The following is a 14,125-nucleotide window of genomic DNA, read 5'->3' as shown; positions in this document are numbered from 1 at the left end:
AGAAGGTTTCTGAGTATCCTCCAGCCTTCCTCCTCGCAGTACTCTGAGTTCATCTTTCTTTTGGAGTCTATAACCATGAGCCGCCAAGTCAGTTATAGCCAACAATCTTGTAGGACGTCCAACGGAGGGCAACGCCAGGGATTCAGTGGCCAGTCTGCTGTGGTTTCCAGCAAGAGTCGCATCAGCTCTGGCAAGTCGACATCTGCTTCTCGATATGGAGGACGTGGTGGCAGTGGTGGCTCCTCAGCCTGTGCCATGTTGGGTTTTGGCAGTAGGAGCCTCTACTCCCTTGGGGGAAACAAGAAGATCTCCTACAGTGTAGCTGGGGGTAGCTACCAGGCAGGGGGATTTGGTGGTGGCCGAAGTTGTGGCTTTGGGGGGAGTGGATTTGGAGCTGGTGGTTCTAGAGGGGGAGCTGGTGGCTTTGGGGGAGGAGCTGGTGGCTTTGGAGGAGGAATTGGTGGCTTTGGTGGCCCTGGTGGCTTTGGTGGCTTCAGTGGTCCTGGTGGTTTCCCTGGCGGAATCCATGAAGTGACTGTCAACCAGAGTCTCCTAAAGCCCCTCAATGTGGAGATTGACCCCCAGTTTGGGCAGGTGAAGACTCAAGAGAAGGAGCAGATCAAGACCCTCAATAACAAATTTGCTGCCTTTATTGACAAGGTGAGTTAACTTGAAGTAATGAGGCAATGAGGAAACTTGGTACCCTAGCATCTTCTCAGATTTTGTACTATGACGTAAAGTGTGCTTGACTTGGATTCAGGATGCAGGTTTAAACGTTGACTCTGTTATCTACCATCTATGTAGTGGTCAGGTCAGTCACTTCTGACAATTCCTCATCTGTAAAATTAAACTGTTGAACCTGAGGACCTCGAAGGTCCCTTTCTGATCTAAAAGATCTGGATCTATTTGGATCTAAAGGATCTAGATCTAAGGATCTATGACTTTTGCTGTGCCTTGATTATTTCATGTGCAAAGTGAGGCAATTTACCTAGAAAATTGCTAAGGTCCTATCCAATTGTACTAAATCTACCATTCTATGGCTATCTTGAGATAGCAAACTAGCTTAGCTTAGTGGCAACTTCCAGAAATTTCACAGTGATCAATCAGTTCTCATCAATGACAAATTTTGTTTTCCATGTTAACATGGCCACTCTGCTCACATCCTTTGTCCACAGCATTGGCTCAGCTTAGCAGGGTTTGCTGGGGAGAAGAAGGTCTTTGAGACTAAACTTCTTTAGTTTTCCTAGCTATACTTGGGTAAACATGAGCTAGTCAACTTAGAAAGAGTGAGGACAACTCTGTCAAAACTAACCTTGCCTCAGCCAGAGAGGTGATGCTCTCTATCCCTGGGTTATGGGAAGAAAAAGAGTTAGAGCTGGGACCATAATGGCAAAATGGATAGATAGTAATAGCCCTTATTTCTAGAAGGTTTTACTGTCTATAAAGCACTTTCTTCACAAACCTCGTAAAAATATTACTTAATTTTTACAGATGAGAAGACTGAGGCTCAGAGATTAAGTGACTTATTCAGGGTGTCAGGGCTAAGAAGTGTAAGGGCTAGAACTGAAATCCAGGTTTTTTTTTGACTCAAAAAGCAAAATTTTCCCCCCACTAGAACTCTTTCTAAGACAAGTCCTTGCAGGTCAATACCATTATTTGTTATGAAGGGTTGATAATGACCCAAATTCTGGCACATCTGAGGAGGAAAAAAAGATCTCCAAGGTCAAAGAGAAATGATTTGGGAACTCTGATAAAAATGTGGTTCTTTCTGTAGTTTTGAGATAAATAATCAAATAGATAACAATTTTGATAATTAATGTAAGCTGTTTCGTCCACACATTTATTCCTCAGTCTGAGGAAGTAGGGTCTTATTAGGTTAAATGTGTACAGATGGGAAGCATTACACTATTTGAAACCTCGCTCTCAGATGACTAGCCTTGTGACCTTTTGCAAGATACTTTATCTCTGAGTCTCAGTTTGTCATATGTAAAATGGGCATGAATAATATTGTACTACCTACTTTATAAGTTTTTTTAATGAGGATATAATGAGATAGAACTTCAAAATGTATAGGAATGTGAGCCATTAATATTATGATGATAAAGTAAAAAGAGGCATCCAAAAACCTTTAGCGGGAACATGCAGTTTTAGTCGAGTTGGCCTCAGGAATAACTGTGAAGTAGAAATTTGTTCTCTTTTTCTACTCCTTTTCTTCCTTCCCATAAAACACCCAAACCAAACCTCTAACCTCATACACATTTGGCAATTTCTACTTCAAGGAGGAGTAGAAAGAATTCTGGATTTGCTACTAATAAAATCTGGGTTCTTGGGCAAATTTCCAGATAGTCAGTTTCCACCTCTATAAAATGAGGTGGTTGGCTGGACTCTAAACTGCTTTCTGGCTCTAATATTCAAATTTTCCTGCCTTTCTTTCCTATCCCCTTCTCAAGCTGCCTGACAAAACTCATTCATGGACAGCTAGGCTGGATAATAGATAGAGCGATGGACCTGAAACCAGGAAGACCTAAGTTCAAATCCAGCTTACAATATTTACTGGCTGTGTGACCCTGGGCAAGTCTCTGTCTGCCTCAGTTTCCTGAACTGTAAAATTGGGATAATAATAGCACACTTGCCTCCCAGGGTTGTTGTGAGGATCAAATGAGATAATATTTATAAAGTGCTTAGCATTGTACTTGGCACATAGTAGGGGCTTAATAAATGCTTGTTTCCTCCCACTCCCCTCTTCCCAGGAAGACAACCTGATATTAGTGTTGTAAAAGACAGTTGAAGGGAGAGGGTTACTTTACGGCAAAGGTGTCACTGTCTAATGGTGGAACCTTACATATGAATGGGAAAGTGATGTGAGGCTGTTGGATCTTCTCAGCATCCCTCCAATCATATTTAGTAGGTACTGTGTTTTATCTTCTATAAGACATGAAGCATCTTATTCTGCTTAGCAGAATACCTTGCAATAGTAAGCACACCACAAATGTTTCTTCAATGTATTCACATATATTTATCTGAACCTGGGATGGGGAGAAGGAGGGGCTTTTAAGAGCAGGCATTATCCACATTTCGTAGAAGAGACTGATAAGGGTTTGTTGGGATTTTATTGGCAAAGATGCTGGAGTAGTTTACCATTTCCTTAATATGCTATGTTTCATATATCATACATATGTTTCATATATAATACACTAGTACAATGTTATAATATAGTATAGTATAATATAGCATAGTATAGCATAATGCAACATAGCACAGCATAATATTGTATATTATAATATAATATAGTATAATATAACATAATATAATTAATATAATTTAATATAATGTAATATGATATAGTATAATATGATATGATATAATACAATATGATATGATGATATAATATAATAGGTTGGATACAATATAGTATGAGATGATATAATATGATATGATGATATAATACTATATAATACAATGTAACATAATATGATATATGATATAATATATATACCTCTCATGGTAATAAGAACAGACACTGAGTTGACTTTTATGGTTCCTAAGTGCTTTTATATTCATTTCCTCATTGGATTCTGCAGTAGTTGGTGTGTTCATTAGTTCAAGTGTCATTATCCCTATTTTGCTGATGAGACTGAGACTCAGTGTAGTTAAATGACTGAAGTTAGATGGATAGTAACTGGTCAAGCCAGGACTGGAACCTAGGTCTTCTGACTCCTTGGACTACAGTAACCAATCAAAGAGTTTTCTGGGGGATGGATCTTGGCCAACAGTGCACTGGAAGAGTTCAGGAGGGTACTGATAGTCTCTCCTTTTTGGTCCACAGGTCCGGTTCCTAGAACAACAGAACCAAGTGCTGGAGACCAAGTGGCAGCTACTGCAGGACCATGGCTCCCCTTCTGACTCCAACACCCAGAACCTCGACCCCTTCTATGAGAACTACATCAGCAGCCTCAGGTCCTACCTGGATGGTCTGGTTAATGAAAAAAACAAGCTGAGTGGGGAGTTGTGCAGTATGGAAGACCTGGTTGAGGACTTCAAGAAGAAGTGAGTTTCATCTCTAGCTGTAGCTTAGCCGGCGTCTGGGTGGGAGGATCATAGATTTGGATCTGGAAAAGACATCAGAGGGCATGTCATCCAACCCTTTCATTTTACAGATGAGGGAACTGAGACCCAGAGAAGTTAGTGATTTGCCCTTTGTGTGAAGGAAAAGATACTAGACTGAAGGTCAGGCGATCTGAGTTCAAGTCCTGGCTTTGGCCTGAGTCTGCTTAGGCACTCCACTTTGTGTCTTGACCTCTCTGGAAGGATCCCAGCGTGATCATCCTGCCTCCCCACAATGGTTTCCCCATACCCCTGAATTTCAAGTGAAGATAGTATGGTAAAGCAGGAGGAGTTCTGGACTGAAACTCAGGGGAGACCTGGGTGCTAGGCCCTGTTTTGCTAATTCCTGGCTCTGTGATATCATCCTCTTAGGGTCTACTTTCTCTCCTCTAGATTGAGATGACTAGGTTCCTAAATGGTCCCTTCTGACTTTCCATCTGATGTTTTCTCCAATCAGCCTCCCTTCTATTCCTCTCTCCACCTCCACCCTCTGCCTGGAAGCAATTTCTTTCTCATCATTTGAATAATTCCTATCCTCATCTTTTAAATAACTCCTAATCCAGGAAGCTTTCCTAGACTTTGCCTATGTTTTGCTCCCCCAAGACTTCTTTTCTTAAATTCTTTATTTACCCTCATCTCCCATCCCTACAGCTCTTGAGCAGTCTATGATCAGAACAGTGGACACCTGTATTGGTTTAATGCTCCCTTGGTTCTTTCTGGCCTTGGACACATAGGTGGCTAGGGAGCACATCCCTGGTCAGTGTAATTCACACTGAAGCTGGTAGGAGGCTGTAATCTTTCAAAACATTTTTCTGTCATAATGTTGACAGACAGAGACACTACACTTATGTAGTCCCTGTCCTCAAGGACTCATAGTCTAAGATAGAACCATAGACATAGATAAGTCAAAGACAGAAAGATGGAACTGAACTGAATTGAGCTGGATGACAGAGTAAAAACAACAGGCATAGAATGGACAGGAAAAGATTAACATCACATACGACTGAGTCTGGGGTAAGCAAATTAGGGTAAACCCAATTTGGGAGGGGAAAATGAAGGGAAGTACAGGATGGGGAAGTGATCTTAACTTCAAGAGAGGTAGGTTTCTTCCCTGATCGATCCAGGAGAGATTTCTTTGGAGAAGAAGACTTTAGGAGAGTGTGCAATAGTTAATTCATCATTTGAATGTTTTTCTTTTCCCCCAAAGAAAAACTCCATGTCTTTGCAGTAGAGACTGGGTGCTACTGGCCAGTCTGGTTTTCCTGATCATTATGAGGAAGATTCTGACATGAAATGTCTTTTTTTCCCCCACAGGTATGAAGAGGAGATCAACAAACGCACTGCTGCTGAGAATGACTTTGTGATTCTTAAGAAGGTGAGGGTCCACACTCCCACTCGCTTTCCCTGGGGACCTCACAGTGGTGTGTGTGGCTGGGAGGTGGAGGGAGGTCCAGTTGCCAACTTTGCAACTGGAAAGACAGGAAGAAGCATTAGTAAATATCAGACTCCTACAATGTTATAGCTGGAAGGGAATGCAGGGTTCATCTAGCTAGTCCAGTTCCCTCAACCTATCGATGAAGTAACTGATGGTTAGAGATGAAATGATTTGCCCAAGGTTACATAGTTGGTAATTATGGACACTAGAAACCAAGTCTTCGAGGTGTCACCCTGGGGTTATTTCCTCTATACCAGGGGTTCTTAACTTTTGCGTGTGTGTGTGTGTGTGTGTGTGTGTGTGTGTGATAGGCCCCTTGGCAGTGAGGTGAATTCTATGAACTCCTCAGAATAATTCTTTTACAGGCATGCACTTTTTCAAAAAAAACATAGGAATACAAGGGAAACAAATTCTATTACAAAATAATTATCCAAATATTACAAAAGGTTTGTGGACTCCAGGTTAAGAAGCTCTGCTTTATACCTTATCATCAACTCATCTCTCACTTTGAATCTGGAGAGCTGGGGAAACCAGGAGGAATCAGGATTCAGGGTGATATTTGCCTCCTGGGCAGGTAGAAGTCCTCCTGAAGAGGCCCTATCATAAGACAGAGTGTCCAGTATTTAGGGGAAAGCTATTACTTTTCTCTCTCCATCCCTCAGGAAAAATGAATGAAATACCAAGCTTCCCCTATGGGTCATCCCTCCAAGATGGCCTTATTGAATTTTCAAATATGATTGCATTTTAAGTTATGCTAACAAAATGTACAAATAGAGAAAGTCTGCTATTTGCTAGTTGTATAACTATGAGCATGTAATCTGAAACTCAGCTTACTCATGTGGAGTGTACACAGACAGGTTAAGTCAAGGATAGCTAGAAAGATGGAATTAAACTGAATTGAGCTGGATGACAAAATAAAAGAAACAGGCATAGAATGGACAGGAAAGTATTAATATCACATACAAGTGCACTGCCTTTCTTTCTGGATTGTTGTAAGGAAAAAGTTCTTTGTAAATCTTGGATGCTGGAGAAATTGGAGCACTTAGTAGCAGTATTAGTATTAGTAGTCAATATTCTTGGTTTATTTATTAATAGGTTCTTGGTCTTTCAATTTAAAGAACTGTAAGAGTCTGAAGTACATCCTTCTTTGGAGAGTTAAAATTGCTTTTAGCTCATCTTAAAACTTCCCTGGACATGAGTTCTTAAATTCAAATTACTCACTTGCTTTAAAGGTCAGTACCATTCCTTGGAGAAGCAGTATGATGTGGTCAGAGAGTCCTAGATATGGAGTCAGGAGGAGCTAATTTTAATATAAAGGACAGCTGTGCAACCCTGGGCAAATCGTGTAATCTCTGAACCTCAGTTTCTTCATCTGTAGACTGAGGGTTGTTGTAAAGATCAGATGAGATGTATGGAAAGGGCTTTGAGAAGCTTAAAGTGTTGTATTGTTTAGTCAATTAGTTATGTCTGACTCTTCATGAACCCATTTGGGGTTTCCTTGACATAGGAGTTTGGAGTAGTTTGCCATTTCCTTTTCCAGATTATTTTACAGATGAGGGAACTTGGCAAATCAAGTTAAGTGACTTGCCCTGAATCAAAAAGCTAGTAAGTGTTTGAGGCTGGATTTGAACTCCAAGGATCCTTCTGGCAGTGGATCTGCAATCCTTTTCTCTCTGGATCTCTCATTCCCTATGTGATGAGTCACCCAGAGCACAATTCAGACCAACTGAATTCTTTGACAGGATGTAGATGCTGCTTACATGAACAAAGTAGAACTGGAGGCCAAAGTGAACAACGTGACGGATGAGATCAGCTTCCTAAAGACCTTGTACGATGCAGTAAGTTCTCTTCTAACTTCCTATCCTTGTTACTTACTTGCCTTCTGGCTTCTTAAACAAGGGCTTAGAAACTTCTATTAGAAAGACTCCATCTCAAGAATCCTGCTCAAATCTGTTCTCCTGAGCCAACAATGACCAACCTTAGTGAGCTTTTCTAACCTCTCTTTGTGGGACCTTCAGGAAAGTCTTGTTATATAGCTGCAGTCCCTGTTGCTGGAATCCGTTATCTACTCCACATCCTATAGTCAGTGCTACCCTGGTTAGACTCAGATGTTTTCCAGTCATCCCTGAGTCTTCTTTCTATTTCCTGGTTCTGACTTTCCTTCTCCTCTTCCTCTTCCTCCTTCTTCTCCTTTTCCACCACCTCTGATGGTTTTCAGTGCCCATAGACCCTATCTGGGAGTGAATGTATCCATGTGGGTTTGCAGGAGTTGTCCCAGATGCAGTCAGATATCAGTGACACCTCTGTGATCCTGTCCATGGACAACAACCGATTCCTAGACCTGGATAGCATCATCAATGAAGTCCAAGCACAATATGAGGAGATTGCCCAGAGAAGCAAGGCTGAGACCGTGGCCCTGTACCAGAGTAAAGTAAGTGATGCTGGTTCATTAGTCTGGGGAAACTTCTTGTGTCCTAGGACCCTAGAGCTGGGGTAAGGAATTGTTGAGAGCAGGCTCCTGCTTCTGACAATCCAGACTTACCATATAGTAGAGCCCCATATGTTATTTCTAACTGAAAGTCAGAAAACCTGGGTTTGAACTCCAGACTGGCCACTTTCTAGTTGCGTTACTCTGGGTAGCCCCATCTCTCTGAGGCTGATTCTTCATCTTCAAAATGGGGAGAGTAATACTTGTGTGACCTTCTTTATAGGGCAAGGAAAGTGATTTGCAAATCTGAAGTTTTATTAATGAGAGTTAGAGGTATTTTTCATAATCCCTTAGAGGGAAAGATTCTACCATTCCTCTCAGTTGTCTACTGTAGCTATCATGGAATTCTTTTCCTGATCATTGCTAAATACAAAACAGAAACCTTTCTAACCCAGGGGATCCTAACCTGGAGTCCATGAATCTTTCTCTCTCTCCCCGCCCCCCCCCCCCCTCCTGCTTGGCTGGTATGAATTGTACCTGGTCATAGTGTATTAGTCTCATAATAAGTTGCTATAATTTTTTGCAAATATTTCATTTAAAAGTTTTGCCTCTATATTCATTAGGGAAATTGATCTATAATTTTCTTTCTTTGTTCTAACTCTTCCTGGTTTGGGTATCAGTACCATATTTTTATCATAAAAAGAATTTGTTAGGACTTTTTCACTTATTTTCCCCAAATGGTCTACATAGTACTGAAATTAATTTTTCTTTAAATGTTTGATAGAATTTGCTTTGATAGAATTAGTAAATCCATCTGGCCTTGGAGATTTTTTCCTTGGGAGTTCATTGATGGCTTGTTCAATTTCTTTTTCTGAAATGGAGCTATTTAAGTATTTTATTTTCTCTTCTGTTAATCTGGGCAATTTATATTTTTGTAAATATTCACTCATTTCACTAAGACTGTCAAACTTATTGTCATTCAGTTGGGCAAAATGATTCCTAATTATTGTTTTAATTTCTCCTTCATTGGTGGTGAATGCGCCTTTTTCATTTTTGATACTGATAATTTGGTTTTCTTCTTTTTTAATCAAATTAACTAAAAGTTTATCTACTTTATTGTTTTTTTCATAAAACCAGCTCTTAGTTTTATTTATTTGTTCAATAGTTTTTTATTTCAATTTTATTGATCTCTCCTTTGGTTCTCAGCATTTCTAATCTGGTGTTTAATTGGAGATTTAAAATGTGTTCTTTTTCTAGTTTTTTTAGTTGCATACTCATCTCTCACTCTTCTTCTTCTCTCCCTTCTTTCTCTTTCTCTAAATGTGTTTAAAAACTATTTCATTATAATTGATTTTCTTAATGCTCTGTGTTTACACACTTAAAAGAATTATTCTGAGAAAGTGGGGGGCAATAGATTTTACCTGGCTGCCAAAGAGGTTCTTCACAAAAAAGTGGTCCAGCCTAAGTCTTTATTGAATTCCAAGCTCACTTCCTTTAGTATCTGCTCTTGATGCAGAATTCAAAATGCCCTCTCTACTATGCAGTTAGAGGAAATGGGGTGAACCTATACTTTCTTTGTTCACCCAAAGAGCTCCATGCAGATTCTCCTCAGTTGGTTACACCAGAACAGTAAGAAATTCCCCATCTTGGGTGGTTGCATCAACTTGAAATTGAGTCAGGTTCTGGGTTCTAGAACCACCAGATTGTGGTGCTGTCCATCAAAGAGTGGTGATGACATGGTATAAACTGTTGTGAAAGCAAGGGTGCATGGGGTTCAGTCTGCTATGTAACTTTGGGGAAGTCATCTTCCCTCTTTGATCAAACTATCTAAGGTTCCTTCTGGTGCTCTGACTACGAGTTTGTTTTTTGACTATTAGCTGGGAGAGCTGGAAAACACAGCTGGCAGGCATGGGGATGACCTGAAAAACATCAAGAATGAGATCTCTGAGCTCAACAGGATGATCCAGAGGCTTCGAGCTGAAATTGAGAATGTCAAGAAGCAGGTGGGTACATGGAGGGAGAGACTTGGAGTCAGGAAGACCTGGATTCAAGTCTGATCTCTGACACTGTGACTCTGAGCAAATTATTTCTCCTCTCTGAGTCTTGGTTTCCTCATCTGTAAAATGGGAAGGTCCAAATGAGATAATGTATATAAAAAGCTTTGCAAATTTTATGTGTCAGCTATTATCATAAGTTATTATTATGGCTTAAGCTTAAGTCACAAAACATGGTTATTGAAAGTGAAAGTAAAAGGCCTAGTTATCTGTGTGGGAAGCTCTTGGTTCATAAATATTCAATAAATGTTTGTTGGTTGATTATTGATCAGTGACCCTCCACCTATCCAATTGTGTGCGATCCTGTCCTGGGAGCTTCATCAGGATAGTGACCACTCTCAGGTCTTGCTCTATGGAAGCCCGAAGAAGGCTAATGTAGGAAACATCACTAAAATATAAAAGATAACACAAATATTTAGACAGCAAAGCCAAGATGTAAGTACAGGTGTGGGGGGGATGGCCATGGAAGCCCCATGTCCAGATTAGGTAGGTGGGTGGAGACTGAGAAGATGTAGCCATTTTTTCCCTTTAATTCAGGCAAGCTTCTTGGCAGGGATAGCTTTTCAATGGTAGAAAGAATATTGTACCCTAGGATCAACAGACCTGATTGTTGATTAGTTATATGGAAATATATATGGAATATATATGGAATAAAATATAGATGGAAAGTAGGAAGAATGAGACGTATTTATTTCACAGAGCTGTTATGAGGACTGTGCTCTGTAAATGATAAAGTCACATATAAACATAAACTGATCACTCTCCAGTCATACTTTTCCAGACATGAGAAGTACACATCCGAAGAATGAAATGCTGCTAATGTCACTATTCTCCTTCTCTTCTTACTCCCTCATTGCCATTCCCATCCTTTCCCCCTCAGAATACCAACCTTCAAGCAGCCATTGCCGATGCTGAGCAGCGTGGGGAGACGGCTCTCAAGGATGCCAATGCCAAGGTGGTGGAACTCAAGGCTGCACTGCAGCAGGCCAAGGATGACCTGGCCCGATTACTTCGTGATTATCAGGAGCTCATGTCAGTCAAACTAGCCCTGGACATGGAGATTGCCACCTACAGGAAGCTGCTGGAGGGAGAGGAGTGCAGGTGGGGCCACAGTTAGAAGTGGAGTCTGGTTTGGTCCAAAGAGATATGGACTAGAAGGAGATTTTTTTTTAAGTCCTTAAGCTTGAAGGAGTTGGGGGTAGAGGAGACAGAGAATCTTGGTATGCATTTAGGTTATCATCTAGACCAACCTCCTACCCAAGTCATGAGCTCCTTAAACAACATCTCTGAGAAGAAGCCATCTTACTTCCTCTTATTGACCTCTAGAGATGGGGAACTCACTGTGCCTTGAATCAGCCATTTCCATATTTTTTACAATTCAAATTGTCATTAATTTAATGTCAGCCTCTATGTGTAATTTCCCTTCTCTGATCTTTATTCTTCTGGGTAGTAAAGTAGTATAAATTTAATCCCTTTTCCATGTCACAGGCCTTCTGATATCAGAAAGCAATTTTCTTGTTCCCTACTCTTCAGGCTAAACACTTCAAAACTCCAGGGGGAAGAGTAAGGCTAGAAGACCAGGAAGAACATTCTATTTTTAAGGACTCAGAAGCACCAGACAATATTCCCAAGGGAAGCTGTAGAATGTCCTGCTCTGAAAATGTTTATGGAAAAGGAGATACAGAAAAGTCCTCCTAGTCTATGTAGAATTCCTTCTTCCTAAGAAAGAGGAGAATTGTAGGAAGGCCCTAGCTAATTCAGCCAGAAGGAAGATGACATATAGGGAAAGGTCTTCATCGAACCAAAGATGATTGTATTGTAACCCAAGGGAGGGATAAGGAAAAATCTAAGCTTGGAATCAGTAATGTGCAGCTGGAGATTTTTCTTTAACAGGATGTCTGGAGAGTGCCAAAACACTGTGAGCATCGGTAAGCACTGGTTTGTTACTTTGGGGAGCTGTGAGAGAAGTAAAATTTTAGGATATTGATTCTTAAACTACAACTTGAGAAGGATGAGAGGAGTGAGAGACCAAAGTGGCTACAGTCAGGGTTATAGAGAGCCAAGCCAGATTTGGGATCAGTAGTGATCCATAAGCTATGACAACAGGAGTGGTTGGTCTCCTCCCTTTCCCTGGGTTTGATATGACTTCCCAGTCTTTTCCCTGAGAGATCAGGGCTCAGCAGTCACTATATAGACAATGGATACAAGTGCCCTCCAATGCTTTTCCTGGAATCTGTATTTATTCTTTCTAAAACATATGGTTGCAGAACTGCAGGATATTATAGATCATTTATTCCAACTGCTTCATTTTACAGACAAGAAAACTGAGATCCAGAGATGCCAATTATTTGCTCAAGGTCATTTGACCTAATTAGTAGCAAAGGCAGGATTTGAACTCAGGTTTGTTGTCTCCAAGGCTAGTGTACTTTCCACGATACAATCTTCATTTCTGATTTGGAAGCCCCCTCCTCCAACCCATGTCTAATTAGAAATTTCGGTATCTTCTTTAGCATGACACTTAACTGTTTGTCATAGAAGTTGACAGGGCATCTATTGGTGCAGTTCCTACAAGATGAAATGTGGGTATTGATGGACCCCTATAGCATTAGAGCTTGAAACTCTCTAGTTCAATCCCTCATTTTGTAGATTAGGCTTAAGGAAATATAATTTCTCTCCCAAGGTCACACAGTGAATTTGAAACAAGAAGGATTGTTTTAGGGGAGATCCATAGCTAGGACAAGATAATCAGGGCTTTGGCCTAAGGCACCTAAATTTTGGGAGTGCAGAAATTTAATACATGAATGCCTTCAGCAGGTAGAAGACAGTATCATGACTAATTCCTCTTCCGCTCAATTGAATTTATCTGAAGTTCCTTGGATTATTTTTACACCATGAATTCTAAAATTGATTTAAGGACTGGGTTGCCCTGGGCACCAACACTTCTAGTTATAACTCTGGTGTGTGTGTGTGTGTGTGTGTGTGTGTGTGTGTGTGTGTGTGTGTGTGTGTATAGATGTGATAGAGGAGTTTAGTGGAAAGTCATGCCAGGTTCCTGATCTCATATATGTGTATATTTTTTTCTCCAGAAATGGTCCACAGCAGCAGCAGCAGTAGCGGTATTTCTATGGGAGGAGGAGCTGGTGGACGTGGTCGAAGTGGCGCCAGTGGGGGCAGTTATGGCAGTGGGGGGATGGGCAACAAGCGGATAGGCAGTGGGGGCCATTATGGCAGTTCCAGTGGGGGCTTGAGCTCTGGTGGGAGTTGTAGCGTTGGAGGTGGATACTCTGGCCAGTCTGGAGGCTCTGGGGCTCTCAGTGGGGGTGGTAGCAGCTCTATCCAAGCCTCACAGAGCTCTACCCGGAGTCAGAGGTCCAACAACAAATATTAAGTTACACATGAGTAAACCACCAAAAGCCCAATTCTGTTCATCTGTGCCCTTTTCTAGCCCAGGCTAATCAAACTTTGCATTATGCTATCCTCACTCCTACATAGCTTCCAGTCCTCTTCTTGCTTCTGCACCCTGCTCTGGCATCTTTCAGCTGTTGAGACCATAGCCATGGAAGTTAGAGGGTTTGCGATGTGTTGGAAAGTATCAGTTGGGTCTATGCCTAGCATATGAAGCCTTTGGCCAATGTCCAGGGCCTGCCTCCGAAAGCCCTGTGTCCTATGGGAGAGTCTCAGCCTAGACTACTTTCTCCAGATGCTTTGATTTTCTATTTGAATGATACTGATCTGGGGGAAACACCCTGTCATTCCTCTTCAATAAACTGCATTGTTTAAGACATTTCAGTTCTAGTTTTCATGATGTCCTTCCGGCTTCCTTCTCCTCTTTTGTAGTTTTGCCAGGGGAGGTTGTAGCGTCACAGGGACTTTTCAAGGTCATTGTGTCTGACTTGTTGTAGAGCCTTCTGAGTTCATATTGGACTGATCCACCACAGTGAATACCTGAAAAAACCTTAGCCTAAAAGGGCCAAGGTCTCCCATTGCATCCTGGACCATCTCCAGTCATCCTGATGAATATCTGGTCACTGGATCCAGATGACCTTGGAGGAGAAAGTGAGACTAAGGACCTTGTACAGCCCTCCCTCACTCAAATCAAAGTCA

At 41.2% G+C, this 14,125-nt stretch overlaps 1 protein-coding gene across 1 annotated transcript; it reads left to right on the top strand.

Annotated features, from left to right (window-relative positions):
* Positions 1-75: 75 nt before the first annotated feature.
* On the top strand, positions 76-13,805 carry LOC140531973 (keratin, type II cytoskeletal 3-like). The gene is made up of 9 exons (XM_072650573.1): positions 76-660; positions 3,827-4,047; positions 5,419-5,479; positions 7,282-7,377; positions 7,806-7,970; positions 9,845-9,970; positions 10,902-11,122; positions 11,915-11,949; positions 13,108-13,805. The coding sequence occupies exons 1-9, from the start codon at positions 76-78 to the stop codon at positions 13,407-13,409; spliced, it is 1,812 nt and encodes a 603-aa protein (XP_072506674.1). The 3' UTR covers positions 13,410-13,805.
* Positions 13,806-14,125: the final 320 nt, after the last annotated feature.

Source organism: Notamacropus eugenii, chromosome 3, assembly GCF_028372415.1.
Source record: "Notamacropus eugenii isolate mMacEug1 chromosome 3, mMacEug1.pri_v2, whole genome shotgun sequence".
Classification (NCBI taxonomy): domain Eukaryota; kingdom Metazoa; phylum Chordata; class Mammalia; order Diprotodontia; family Macropodidae; genus Notamacropus; species Notamacropus eugenii.
This window is presented reverse-complemented; position numbering and strand designations above follow the sequence as displayed.

Bases quoted from the DNA above. Each gene is read 5' to 3' on its own strand.
- LOC140531973 (XM_072650573.1), top strand. From the start codon at position 76: ATGAGCCGCCAAGTCAGTTATAGCCAACAATCTTGTAGGACGTCCAAC. The intron at 661-3,826 runs GTGAGTTAACTT...TTTGGTCCACAG, and splicing joins TTGCTGCCTTTATTGACAAG to GTCCGGTTCCTAGAACAACA. The intron at 11,950-13,107 runs GTAAGCACTGGT...TTTTTTCTCCAG, and splicing joins CCAAAACACTGTGAGCATCG to AAATGGTCCACAGCAGCAGC.